The 12,726-nt window shown below is 46.1% G+C and overlaps 1 protein-coding gene across 1 annotated transcript in view; it reads left to right on the forward strand.

Moving 5' to 3' along the window:
* SRBD1 (S1 RNA binding domain 1) overlaps positions 1 to 12,726 on the forward strand; it is a 266,191-nt gene that overhangs the window by 84,378 nt on the left and 169,087 nt on the right. The window contains exon 15 of the mRNA XM_088477514.1: positions 8,123 to 8,230. Coding sequence (XP_088333640.1) covers positions 8,123 to 8,230 — 108 coding nt within the window. The remainder of the gene's footprint in view (positions 1 to 8,122; positions 8,231 to 12,726) is intronic.

A 12,726-nucleotide genomic window follows, 5' to 3' on the forward strand; every position in this document is an offset into this window, starting at 1 on the left:
ACCGACCGTGGGGAAGCAGCGACTATTCGTATTTGAGCCCTTTTTGTACAGATTCAGGCTCAGTCACACACAGATGTAAAAATGTCGCAAATCATGGTGGTCCTTGTTTGCTAGCAATACAGCTTTGTTGCTTCCAGCAGTTTTATTTCTGTGAAGAAGATGCACATTTTGAGAGAGAGGCCGGTTGGCGCAGCAGAGTCACCTGGAACCCGGTGTGCTAAGAGGGTCTATTTGGAGTGGCTGAAGCCACAGTGTTAAAGGAAACATCTCTAGTTAGACATGACAAGTGAGGGTTCCCGGCACTCACTACAAATAGAATAGGGGGGTGGGGGAAGGGCTGCAGATGTTAGATTAGATTCCCCAGGATCTAAATATTCTACAGGTATATAAAAGAGTACATATGTGTAACTTACCAGGCACTGTTCCGCAATCCCACCCGCAGCCCGCATTGTCCTGCTAGGGGGTGAAAGGTTGGGAGGATAGCATAGCAGAGCAGTGGTGAATGGATGCATGCAGCAGCCAAACACCAGTGGAAGATGCTGGGGGCAGACCAGCAGCTTGGAAAATGCCCCCAGTGTGAAGAGAAACGGGGACATGATACGTGGACATGCCCCCAGCTCGGTGGTGGCAAAAAACAGAGGGGAGTGAGTAGGGGTCTAGTTGAGCCTGAAGACCTCCCACTCCCATTGTTATCTGCCAGCATGCCTTGGCGGTGGAATAGTTGTTTACATGTGGACATCCTGTAATTCTCTCACAGCCACATGTGCTTACACACATCCATCAGCGTGCGTCTATTAGCTATGTAAGACATTTATCTAAACTATTTGTGTTATAAGTTGTCCAACTATGCAGTAATACATATAATTATAACAATTCTGAAAGTCAAAAATACAGACCAAAACAAGTACACTTATAGCAGAACTGTTTATTGATACATAGTGGAAGCAGCCATTTTGTGGGTCATGTGAATCATAAGAATGCAGCCAGTCTGTTACAGACTGGAATTTTTGTGGACCTGGGGAGGAACCAGGAGTTGAAGCAGGGACAGATTTAAATTGGAAAGTTGGTTGTTTAATATGGATATTAGTTCACATGAAAATATACAGATAGTACAGTAACTAGAGTCCCAATGTAAATAAACTTAGAACCGGGGTATGTGGATGCTAGGAAACTGTAGTGGGAGAGAACAAAGGCAATGTCCAGAAAAGTGGCAGAGATGTTTGAAGTGAAATCCAGAAATTATGTAAATATGGCTGAATGAGATATCCTGTAGAATGACTTAATGAAATATCCAGATATCCTGTAGAATGGCTAAACGAGATATCCAGATATCCTGTAGAATGGTGTTAAATAGAAAGGGGTTAACAACAGGTTCAGAACACAGGAGTGGGTAACCTGTGGGAGACCGAGCAGTAACCACCGGACTGGAGGCTGTGGGACTGGTCAGAGCGGTGCTGGGAGATCTGTGGTGGCCGATTAGCTGACAGGAGGCAGAGGTAGCACCGGAGCAGGAACAAGGCTTAGTAGCACAGGGAACTCTCACAGCAAGCTGTAAACACTGGCAACTACAGGGATCTCCAAACCCCCTTAAGTACCCAGCAGCAGAGCGTGAGTGGCTGGGAGAGATCACCTGATGCATCAGAATATGCTCACTATGTCACATGCCCTGAGACAAGATGGCCGCGCCCAGACACCCGCGGCACTGTGATGCCGATAGTCATACCGCTGCCAGCATGACCCACCGACATAAGACCCCCGCACGCACCCAGCGCCAGTCTCCAAGTGCCAGCTCCCCTGCTGGGAGGACCACGCCACAGCACTGGTAAGCACTGCACTGGTAAGCACCGCAGGCTCCTGGGGAGAGATACCCTGGTTGTGACACAATCATTGCTTTAGTAACGAGTGATGTTGTGAAGAGATCAGGCTTCAGCATGTAACACTGCTTTTTTTAAACTAATATTCAAAAATAATTATAGTACTGTAATAGCCGTTCCTGTCGGAAGGGATGGGAGTGTTTACTACAGTTGATATTTCCAGATGGATTCCATTTTGTGCTTAAATTCTAGTCACAAAGCACAAGACAATGGCAGCAGGTACACTGAAGAGGCAGTAAACGTCTCAGCACGTTTTCTAGCTGATAATTTGAAATAGGTTAATTTGCTGGGCAATACATGATAGATAGCACAGTAATAATTAAATCTGAGGTAATTATCATGTTTCCAGGGCAATACCTGTTAAGTTGTTAAGGGATAATTGGAGAGAAGCTAATTGATCAATTACATGTTAATTGAATTGACCCATAGTTTTGTGGTCTACGGTCCTTGTTATTTGTGTTTTCTCTATTCAGTAATGAAAACTAGGTCAGTTTAGTTGCTTAAAATTGTGTATGGACTGAATTGTTTTGTATTGACAATTGTTTATGAAGGTGAAAGCATCTTCAGGCCATATGCATTTGGGAATGGAAAGTGGCTGTATCACATATAAAACACGCAGCATTAGTGGGTATTCAGCTTTTCATTAGCGAATGTGTCTGTGTGACTTGATGATCATAGCAAATGGAATTTCTGCAATAGCTCTAGCCTTTCAGTTTGACTTGTCTGCATTTCTGGCATATTAGATTTAACTCTTAGTGCCACCATGCTTAGACTCGACATGTACTTGACAGGGAGGAACCACACCATTTACTCAGAAAGAAGAAATACAGGTGCTCAACTTAACCAAATTAACTGATTGTATATAAATAAATACATTTTTGCAATGAATAGAGGTTTTTGGCATAATCTTGGCCAAGGTTATGGGCCTACCCACCACATCCGGGTAACCTCTGTCGGGTAGGTCCCTAACATACTAGGGTTCAAATCCAGAGCACAGGACACCTCCAAGCTGGCCCAGCTAAGCCGCCCCAGGGCACCGCCATAGTAAGAAAAGTGCAGTGTAAAGAGATAGTTAGGAGCAGCCACTGCTGCATATAAGGAATGAAAATAAAAAAGTGAAGTACATGTATAATAAACAAACAGTGAAGGGTTAAAATGTGTTATAATGCGGTGCTCTGAAACAGATCAACCAAAGCAATCCAGGGGGACCCGCACCCCAAAAATGAACCAAAGCTGCACTACACAGTCTAAATATTTGCAGGACTTACCTATATTGTGCCTCTGACTGGTGTGCTCTAAACCAGTGGTTCTCAAACTCTGTCCTCAGGACCCCACACAGGTCACGTTTTCCAGGTCACCCAGCAGTTGCACAGGTGTTTTCATTACTCACTGACACATTTTAAAAGAGCAACAGGTGGAGATAATTATTTCACTTGTGATTCTGTGAGGAGACCTGCAAAACATGCACTGTTTGGGGTCCTGAGGACCGAGTTTGAGAACCTGTGCTCTAAACCAATATAGTAGGGGTGCTAGTGGAAAGTGTCTCAGGCTTTCCAGGTGTGCAAAGCAATGCACTGATTGGATTTATATAGGAAATGGACCTCAGACTGCACACCCTGAACATATATATATAATTGGAGGTGCTACCTGTGGAGACAATTGATATATATGTATATATATAGTGATTGTGCAGAGCGAAAAAATTTGTGGGTCCCAGGGATTCCTCACTTTATAAGATTGGGGTCCTACTCCACTGTTTCTAGAGGTGAGGGCAGGTGGCATTTGGGACAGTGCTGGGGGCTGGTAGCAGTTGGGGTAGAGAGGATTAAGGGCAAGCAGCAGTTTGGGTAGAGCTGGGGGTAAAGGCATGGAGAAGATGGGGAAGAGCTTGGGGTAGAGGGGAGTAAGGTCAGGCAGTGCTGGGGGTAGGGAGGGGTAAGTGCAGAAAGCAGTTGCGGCAGTGCTGTGGGGCAAAGATGAGGCTAGGAGAAGGCAGTGCTGGTGGTAGGAAGAGGGCAAGGCAAGTATATGTGCAGTGGGCATCTGTGCAGTATGTATGTGAACAGTGGGTATGTGTGCAATATGTATATCTGCAGTGGGCATCTGTGCGGCATGCATATGTGCAGTATGTATGTGTAAAGAGGTCTGACAGTGAGGGGAATAGTACTGCAGCAGAGAGCGCTCTCTGTCAAGGTGTCACAGGGGAAAAGATATGGCGCTGATGCAGGCCATTTGGATGGCTTTACAGGCTTTCTGTAGACGCAAGGACGCAACTTTATTAATGGTACAAGAGTCTTGTCAGTACAGGGTCACAGCCTCTCAATATGGAGCTATTTCCTCGGGTCACAGTGGGAGAGGCAGTGGAAGGTGGAGGCAGAGGGTGACAGAGGACATGTATGACAGGGAGAGGCAGTGGGTGAGTCTGGTTTGCTACTATACAACTGAACTATTTTAGTTTAAATGGACTCCCTACACCCAGGGGCTGCACAGTGTCCCCACCCCTGCAGACCCATAGACAAACACCCCCCAACACAGGCACAAGGGTACGTAGGCATGCCAGTACAGAAGCACAACAGTAGCAATATCTGCACTGGATCTTATAGCAGCTGCAGGAGTGCAGACTGTGACACACTTGTCAGACTGTGAATCCAAATAAATCAGCTGCACTCCGGTTCAGTGCCACTATATCACTTCTATCATATATCATGATGATAATGCAGACAGCGGGCTTGGGACTTAGGAAAAGATATGCTACAGGTGGGGGAAAGAGTGTCACGTTAGGGGTAGGGAGAAATGTGTTAAGTACAGGGGCGTTTGTGTTATAGAGGAGAGAGTGAAAAAATGTGTTCTCAAAGACCGTGTTAATTTGTGCTCCCATTAAGTAAGCACAATCTCATACACCCCCCACCTCCGTCGCGGTCTTGACTTGTACCTGCCGAGAGCAGCTTCGGTAAAGTGCGGCATCATGGTGACAGGCGGCAGCGCTGTCCTCCTTGATCTGGCGCCCAGAGGAGTGATGGTAGCGTGGGGAAAGAGAGGCAGCCAGAGGCAGTCTCCAGGCTCAGGGATGAACGGCACTTGATCCGCGAGGAGACAGGAGAGCCTGGCGGCGTCACGTGAGCGGAAGGAGGTCTCAGACGCTTGCGCCAGCGTTAATTGGTTGGGGACTCGGAGACGCTGGGGAGTTTATTGATACGGCTGCTGCTTAGTGCGTCCTGCAGGACCCGCTCACTTTTTAAAAGTGAGTCCCTCACTGCCAATATTGCGTAAATACGCGCTATAGCAAACACTGTGTGTGTGTATGTATATATATATATATATATATGTTCAGGGTGTGCAGTGTGAGGTCCATTTCCTATATCAGTTAAGAACAGCTAAGGTATAAACACATGGTTGGATGAGTTATACCCCTTTTCCACTAACCCGAGTTTTTGCACGTGAGTGTACAGCAACCCGGGTTATTGTGCTGTGTGAAAGGGCAGGGTTGAAATAAGCCGGGTTGAGTGACCCGGCATTTCAACTCTGGTCACGAGAAGGGTTGAACTCGTGTTCAACTCTGCTTGTGATGCAGTGTGAACGGGTAACCCGGGTCGATGCAGCCTGGGTCCCGTTCTCTGAATAGGAAGAGCCAGATGATATAATCTCCAAGCGCCGACTCATCATGTTATCCAGATGACTTCATCGACCTGGCAATATTTATGGGTCTTGCCGTCTGTCTGTAAGGGGTCTCAGCCTGGTTGTACTCGGGATGAGCGAGAGTACATAATCCCGGGTGTGACCCGGCAGTCAGATGGAAAAGTAGTAGTATCCAGGGGAATGTGAGGGAGAGGTTGCACCTCTGGCAGCCCTCTCTATGCTGCACATGCAGAACCCTGACTCTGCTGTGAATACTCTGTTCGTTTGAACTGCTGTTTCATGTAAGCTGAACTGTTGTACTTAAACTGTTGTTTGCCGTGTGTAAGAAGCCATGACACTGACTCTACCATTTCAGTCTGGAATAAAAGCTTACTTGTTTGCAACATCTGAGTCTCCCATTGGTCGTCTGGAACGTACCCGCTACACTTGCCCAGAGAGCCACCTCAAATACAATCTACATGAGGACCTCCCCTCTCATAGAGTGCCACTCCACATACAATCTACATGAGGACCTCAATACTCGCAGATGGCCACTCCACATACAATGAGGACCTCCCCTCTCCCAGAGTGCCACCCCACATATAATCTACATGAGGACCTCCCCTCTCCCAGAGTGCCACCTTGTTTACAATCTAAAAGAGGACCTCCTCTCTCCCAGAGCGCCACCCCACATAGTCTGCAAGAGGATCTCCCCTCTTCCAGAGAGCCGCCCAACATACATACATGAGGACCATAGGCGAAACTAGAGATCTGGTAATGGGTGGTCCCAGTTTTAGCACCATGTCAGATATTGGGAAAAAAAAACACCAGTGGCGTCCTTCCCCATAGTGTCACCCTGTGGAGGGCGTTGCCTTGTGACAGGGGGCGTGGTCACTTGAGAAGGGGGAATGGCTTCGCAGCCCGAACCCCAGTGGTCTGGTGTGTGGAAGAAGTACAGGTGAGCACTGTGCCGGCTCCTTCACACTGTCAGGAGCCGAGTGCTGCATTTAATGCTACAGTGCAGCACCCGGCTCCTGTCACCTTGGTGTCACCCCTAGGCGGGTTTTTGGGACCCCAGTCAGTTTTGAAAGTCTTTTCTTACCTATATGGTGGTTTCTCTACAACAGGGAGGAATTTGAGCATCACTGGGCAGCGTCTTAAGCCGGTATTCACTATTCATGTAAGTGATCACATTATCTGGAAGATGCCTGTTTACGTAGAAATATAACCCATGTCATCATCATAACCAGATAAAATATAGTGTAGTAACAAGCTTTTGTGCAAGAAAAATGTGAATTTCCTTGATCAAACTTCTATCTCTCTCCAGGCTCCCCTGTGTTACTCCAGAACTCCCAATGTCTCCATCCCCAGGCCCCTCTGTGGTTCTCCAGGTTCTCTGTATCTCTTTATCTCCAGGCCCCCTTGTCTCTCTTCATCCCCAAGACACCCTGCGTCTCTCCATCCTCAGGCCCACCTGTGGCTCTCAGTCTTATTCCACCAGCGTCAGTGTGCGTCTCTCTGCCCCATTCCCCCGACCCCAGTGTGCATCGCTCAGCCCCATTCCCCCTGCCCCAGTGTGTGTCTCTCTGTCCCAGTGTGTCTCTAAGCCCCATTTCCCCGACCCCAGTGTACGTCTGTCAGCCCCAGTGTGCACCTATCTGCCCCAGTGCGCCTCTCAGCCCCATTCCCCCGGCCTCAGTGTGTGTCTCTCAGCCCCATTGCCCCAGCCACAGTGTGCATCAGCGTCATTCCCCAGCCCGTGTCACCCCAGCCCTGTGTTAACTGCAACCCCGCCCAGCCCTTTGCGGTCAACTCCAACCTTTCCCCCCAGCCCCCTGTGTAGTCTGCTCCAATCCCCCACAGTATACAGTACATGAGGACCTTCCCCTTCCAGAGTGCCACTCCACATACAATCTACATGAAGACCACCCTTCACCCAGAGTGCTAGCCCACATACATACATGAGGACCTCTCCTTTCCCATAGTGTCACAGCACATACAGTATACATGAGGACCTCCCCCTTCCCTAGAGCCACTCCACATACAATCTACATGAGGACCTCAATACTCGCAGAGGGCCACTCCACATACAGGCTACATGAGGATCACCACTCTCCCAGGTTGCCACCCCAAATACAGTCTGCATGTGGACCTCTCCTCTTCCAGCCTGCCACCGTGTATACAATGTTCACAAGTACCTCTCCTCTACCAGGTTGCCACCCTGCCTACAGTCTTCACGAGTGCCTCTCTTCTCCAACGTACCTTTCCTCCCCAGAGCACCACCTTTCAATAGAAGCTACACAATTTCAAATAATACTACTACCTATTGTAAACCATTGTCACGATCCAGCATTAGCTGCTCCAGGTCCAGCAATCATCCTGGTTCTCCCAGGTTGTCTCTCCTGTTGCCAATAACTTTGTGATATAGTTTATTTTATGTCAGTTTTAAATGTATCCAAAATGAAATATGGATATGATGAAATGTTAAGAGTTTCCATTTACTAAATTTCTTTCTATACATTTTGCAATTACACCCACATACACCACTGCAGAAATCCTGTACCGGCATCTAAGTAGGAGAACTTATTTTTAGGGAATAATTACTATAACTTTGTTTTTCTTTCCATTTCAAGCTGTCATACAATTGCTATTGGGAACGGAACAGCATGCAGGGAAACGGAGAGATATCTTGCTGACCTAATTCAAAGAAAATTCTTTGCACCCCTGAATGTAGTCTATTGGTAAGAATTGTCTTATATAAGTTTGTTTCGTACTTTACTGGTCTAAGAAATACAACAGTGTTCTGCAGAAGTGATAACTTCACAGCAGTGGTGTTGATCCCCTAACGCGTCTGCCATATCATCACCGCACTCTAGGCCAATGTCATTTCATTTTTATTTTTTTGTGCTCCTTTAAGGACAACATCTTGCGCTAAGGTTTCGTAACCCTGTAGTGCATTTTCGCAAAAGCAATACACGTGTTCATACGAGCGCTACCGCTGACCTATGCTAGCAATTGCAAAAATTAGCAAAAGATTAGCAGAAAATTTGCAAAACAATTTAGCAAATAATTTGCAGAATATTAGCAAACTATAAATGTTAGCAAATATTTGTTCTTTGCTTATTGTTGTTTGTCATGTAGGTCATTATGCCGTAGAATCATTGTATGAGGTGTGGTTATTAAATAACCAGATATAATTTTCAGTTTAACATTGGAGAGAACTGCTGTCTATAAACTAGATACATTGCTGCTGTATTGTGATGACGTGGACGACTTGTGCTGTTTTGCCAAACGGATCCATGCATACACTAGAGTACTGACTGGCTTGGCATTGGCGTGCAAATGCTGGTGGGAATTAAAAGCTGCTCTTGATGACATTTTAATTTTAAACAGTTATGTTTTCGTTTCCTTACTATAAGCTGTTTGATTTAGTTGAATAAAGCCAGAATAAGCACCTGTAGGATCGTTCCTTTCAGAGTCCTTGTTTGTTGCTATGGATTGCTGCTAAATCAGGATAAAAGATGGCAATGTGCGCCAGGAGCCCTCCCTTCTCTGCCCGATCTCCTCCTTGATTATTTTCTTGCTAATCACTCCAAAGACTCCTCATATGGGAGAGAGAACTGTGCAGCATGTGCTTAACATATCCCAAAGAGACTTCATGGAATGGGAAAATTGTACTTCACTCTCTGCTTTAATTCCAAACCTTAGCGCAGAATGCTGAATTGCACATCATTTTATTCCAATACAAAATGTGAAGGTCCACCTGTTTCCTGCATGGCAGCTCTCATACATTCCTCTCTTACGTGGATCCTGTGATGTCCTGAATAGTGCTCAACATTGCAGGAAATTCAAGTGCACTGCAGGCTATCCACTGCTTCACAATAGGTCTCTGTTATAAGTCATGGACCAACCTATAATCTTCCATAGTCAGTGGATCTTCATGGAGAGAGCTGAGCTGCGCCAATGGTGATCGACAGAGATCTTTGTTATTTGTGGGTGCTAGGACCCTGATAATACAGCAAAATAATCGGGGTTCCAGAACAGGGATACATCCCAAGTGCTTTTATGGGTAAGAGAGGGATTTAGTAAACACTTTTTTTTTTTTATATATATCCCAGAAATAACATGGCCTTTTCTTTCATTGATGCTCAATAGAGTGTTTTCCTTGAAATATAAAATACACAGTAGCAGTGATAAAAAGTTAAGACATATTGTAATAAATGTTATCTATATAAACAAAAATAAAATCCTAATAAAGCAGGAGAAGGGGCCAGTCACCTGCTAGCTGAACAGATGGAAATAGGAGTACAGCTGTATTCAGTATGAGTCTGAATATAGTATGCCATGTATACATTTGTCTTTCAATAGTTTATCCTTCTAGGGGGCATATTTATAAGCCTTATATAGCAGGAAATCCCCCGAAAACAGACGTTTTTGAGGTATCCCCGCAAAAGGTGAGTATCCCCTGGATGTAAGAAGGAGGCCCACAGCACCTGCCGTGGCCCCTCCATTTCTGATCACAAAAGCAGCCCCGTAGGTTTCTATGGGGCTGCTAAATTATCAGATTTCCTTTGCATTCCGGAGCCTGGCCCCTGTATCTAACGCCATCTTCAGATGGGACTAGCCCATTGTAGCCTCTCTTTTCTGGGATATCCCTCCCAGTCAGGCCCTGGGGACAGAGCTTCTTGGGAAACTCTTTTTCAGCAGCAAAGAAATGGTAAATGCATGTGGTCATTTTCATTACCACACTATGAATTGGGAAGTGATTATCATGTCCCCACTGCAGTTTTTGGTGATAAATACCCCCCTAGGAAAAATAAGGTATCTGGTATTGTATGTTTTCTTTTTAAAGAAACCTTACAGGATTAGGATACCAACACCTGGCAGTAAGTATCCTAAACCTCCCTCCCTGCTGTCTAAACCTAACCCTCCCCCCCAGTGCCTAAACCTAACCCTCCCCCCCAGTGCCTAAACCTAAACCCCCCACCCCACAGCATAAACCTAACCCTACCCCCCCTAGTGCCTAACCCTAAGCTGCCCCTGTGGCCCACCACTCCCCCTGCACACAGTCACGCACACAAGCTGGCACACTGGCAGGCAGTCATGGAGAGACAGCGCCGGTGATCACGAGGCAATCAGAACTCACGGGTTGGTAGCCAATCAGCACTGGTGGCTCCTGATTGGCTGCCAGTCTGCGAGGTCCAATTGGTTCGCAACTGGTGCCAGATAAAAATTGTACCGGTGCTGTCTATCCATGTCTGCCACTGCCTTTCGGTGTGCCAGCTGTGATTAGCTGGTGACCTGTCCTCAAATCCACAACTGCTGGCTGCACAGGGGGAGGTGAGAGGCTGCAGGAGGGACACAGGGAAGTGAGTTTCTGGGGGGGACATAATGTGTAAGGGGCACTACTACTGTGTGGAATAATGTGTTATATAGGATTCTACTACTATATGGTATAATCTGTAAAGGGTATTTCTGTGTGGTATATTGTGTAAGGGGTATTACTGTGTAGTGTAACTGGCATTACTGTGTAGCATTATGTAAAAGGGCCACTACTACTGTGTTTTATGATGTGTATAAGGGGTACTACTGTGTGGCTTAACCTGAATAGGCTCTGTGTGGGGGCAAATGTATGTGTTTTGTTTTTTTTACCTCTGGGGGCGGGGCCTTTATGATCTTGCTATGTGGCCCACAAAGTTATAGTTAAGCCCTTGCATGCAAACACAGGCTCTGGATATAACGGGGTGGCCATATCAGTTCCAATCTTCATTGTTTTTGTTGTTGGAATGTTTAGAGGTATGTTATGAAAAGATTAAAAAATGGTGAATGTCCTACAGCGTTTGTTTAAGCACACTGATTTGCAGCACAATTTTATTCACTTATGTGATATGATCTTCTGCGTATGGCTTTCCTCTTAAATCATTTAGGCACTGTTTTCAAAGCCAGAGCAAAAAAGTAATAGGAAGCAACTTTTATGTTGTTATGGGGTATAGCCAGATGCAAAACTACAGCCAACGCATCCCCTGGGGTACGGAGGTGAGGGGGGCCTGACCATAATGGTCCAACCACAGTCCTGGTCTCTACACTGCTCCTCCAAGCATGAGGCTGCTAAATCTGGCATCGTGGGGCTACTATACGGGGCACTGAAATGTATGTGATGGGCATGCTCAGCTTAAAGCTATATGCGGTGGACAATTGTAAGTGTTAAATAAAACACTGACATCTAGTGGTCACATTAATGTAAAAAATTTAAAAACTCTGGCATTGCATTGTCACGCAGTGGCTTGAATCTTTCTCACGTGGTAGTGCCAAAATAAACATGGGTAGTAAAGCTTACAATTGTACTCGTGATTTTATCCAGTGGTGAAAGAATGGGGGTCAGGTATTAGTAATAAGACTTATTGGAAGTTGTGAATACACACAGATCTGAAATGTCTGTGACTGCATATTAGCCGGTGGACGAACATGAGTATTATGGCCTCTATAGCAGAGCTCGGCTCCTGTTTCTGCACTGTATTTCTATGTATAGTGACTTGCTTTCACGGCTGCTGAAAGTTTTATTAGACTTCAGAGATGTAATGTCTTCTCACCTGACTCTACACGACAGGACCTGTTCTTGCATCCTGTCAATACACAAAGTGGGGGCACCCACAGGTAACTGTCACCTTTAGGCCTGTGAGGTGTCAAAGCAGCTTTTCTCTCCTCTCACCGGTGTCTGAGGACGTACATTTCTCCCCAGGACGAATGTGCAGCAAGCAGCTTTGCTCTGATCGCACAGCCTGGCACTGGGTTGATGTAACAGGCTGTGAGGTTTTGCTCTTTTCAAACGTGCGGTCTCCGTGCAATCCTCTGTGTGGGTCTGACATGAGCACACGCTAGCGTTGTCTTTCCTGCCTCCTAGCATGACGTGTGAAGCTAAAAGTCTCTGACACCTGCCATTTGAACCCTTTTCCTACTGAAAAATGTCATCATTTTCAGACAAGCTAAAGACAGATATCTGATTGTCCTGCCTCTTATAAGGATGTTCTCAGGGCATGGTTTATAGATGAATGGACAGGAGAGACAGCGCTGCACAGACTCGGCATCACATAGTCTCTGGGATCTAAGGCTGCCGTTGTTAGGCTGAGTTACTCTATAAACATTCGGCTTCTCTTTCCACTCAGTGTTTTGTGATTTCCGCTCTCCAGTGGATGTCGGCTTCACCTGTCACAGAAGAAAGTCACACATTATTATTACG

Source organism: Taudactylus pleione, unplaced genomic scaffold (genome assembly GCF_031769625.1).
Source record: "Taudactylus pleione unplaced genomic scaffold, aTauple2 ptg000201l, whole genome shotgun sequence".
Taxonomy (NCBI): Eukaryota; Metazoa; Chordata; class Amphibia; order Anura; family Myobatrachidae; genus Taudactylus; species Taudactylus pleione.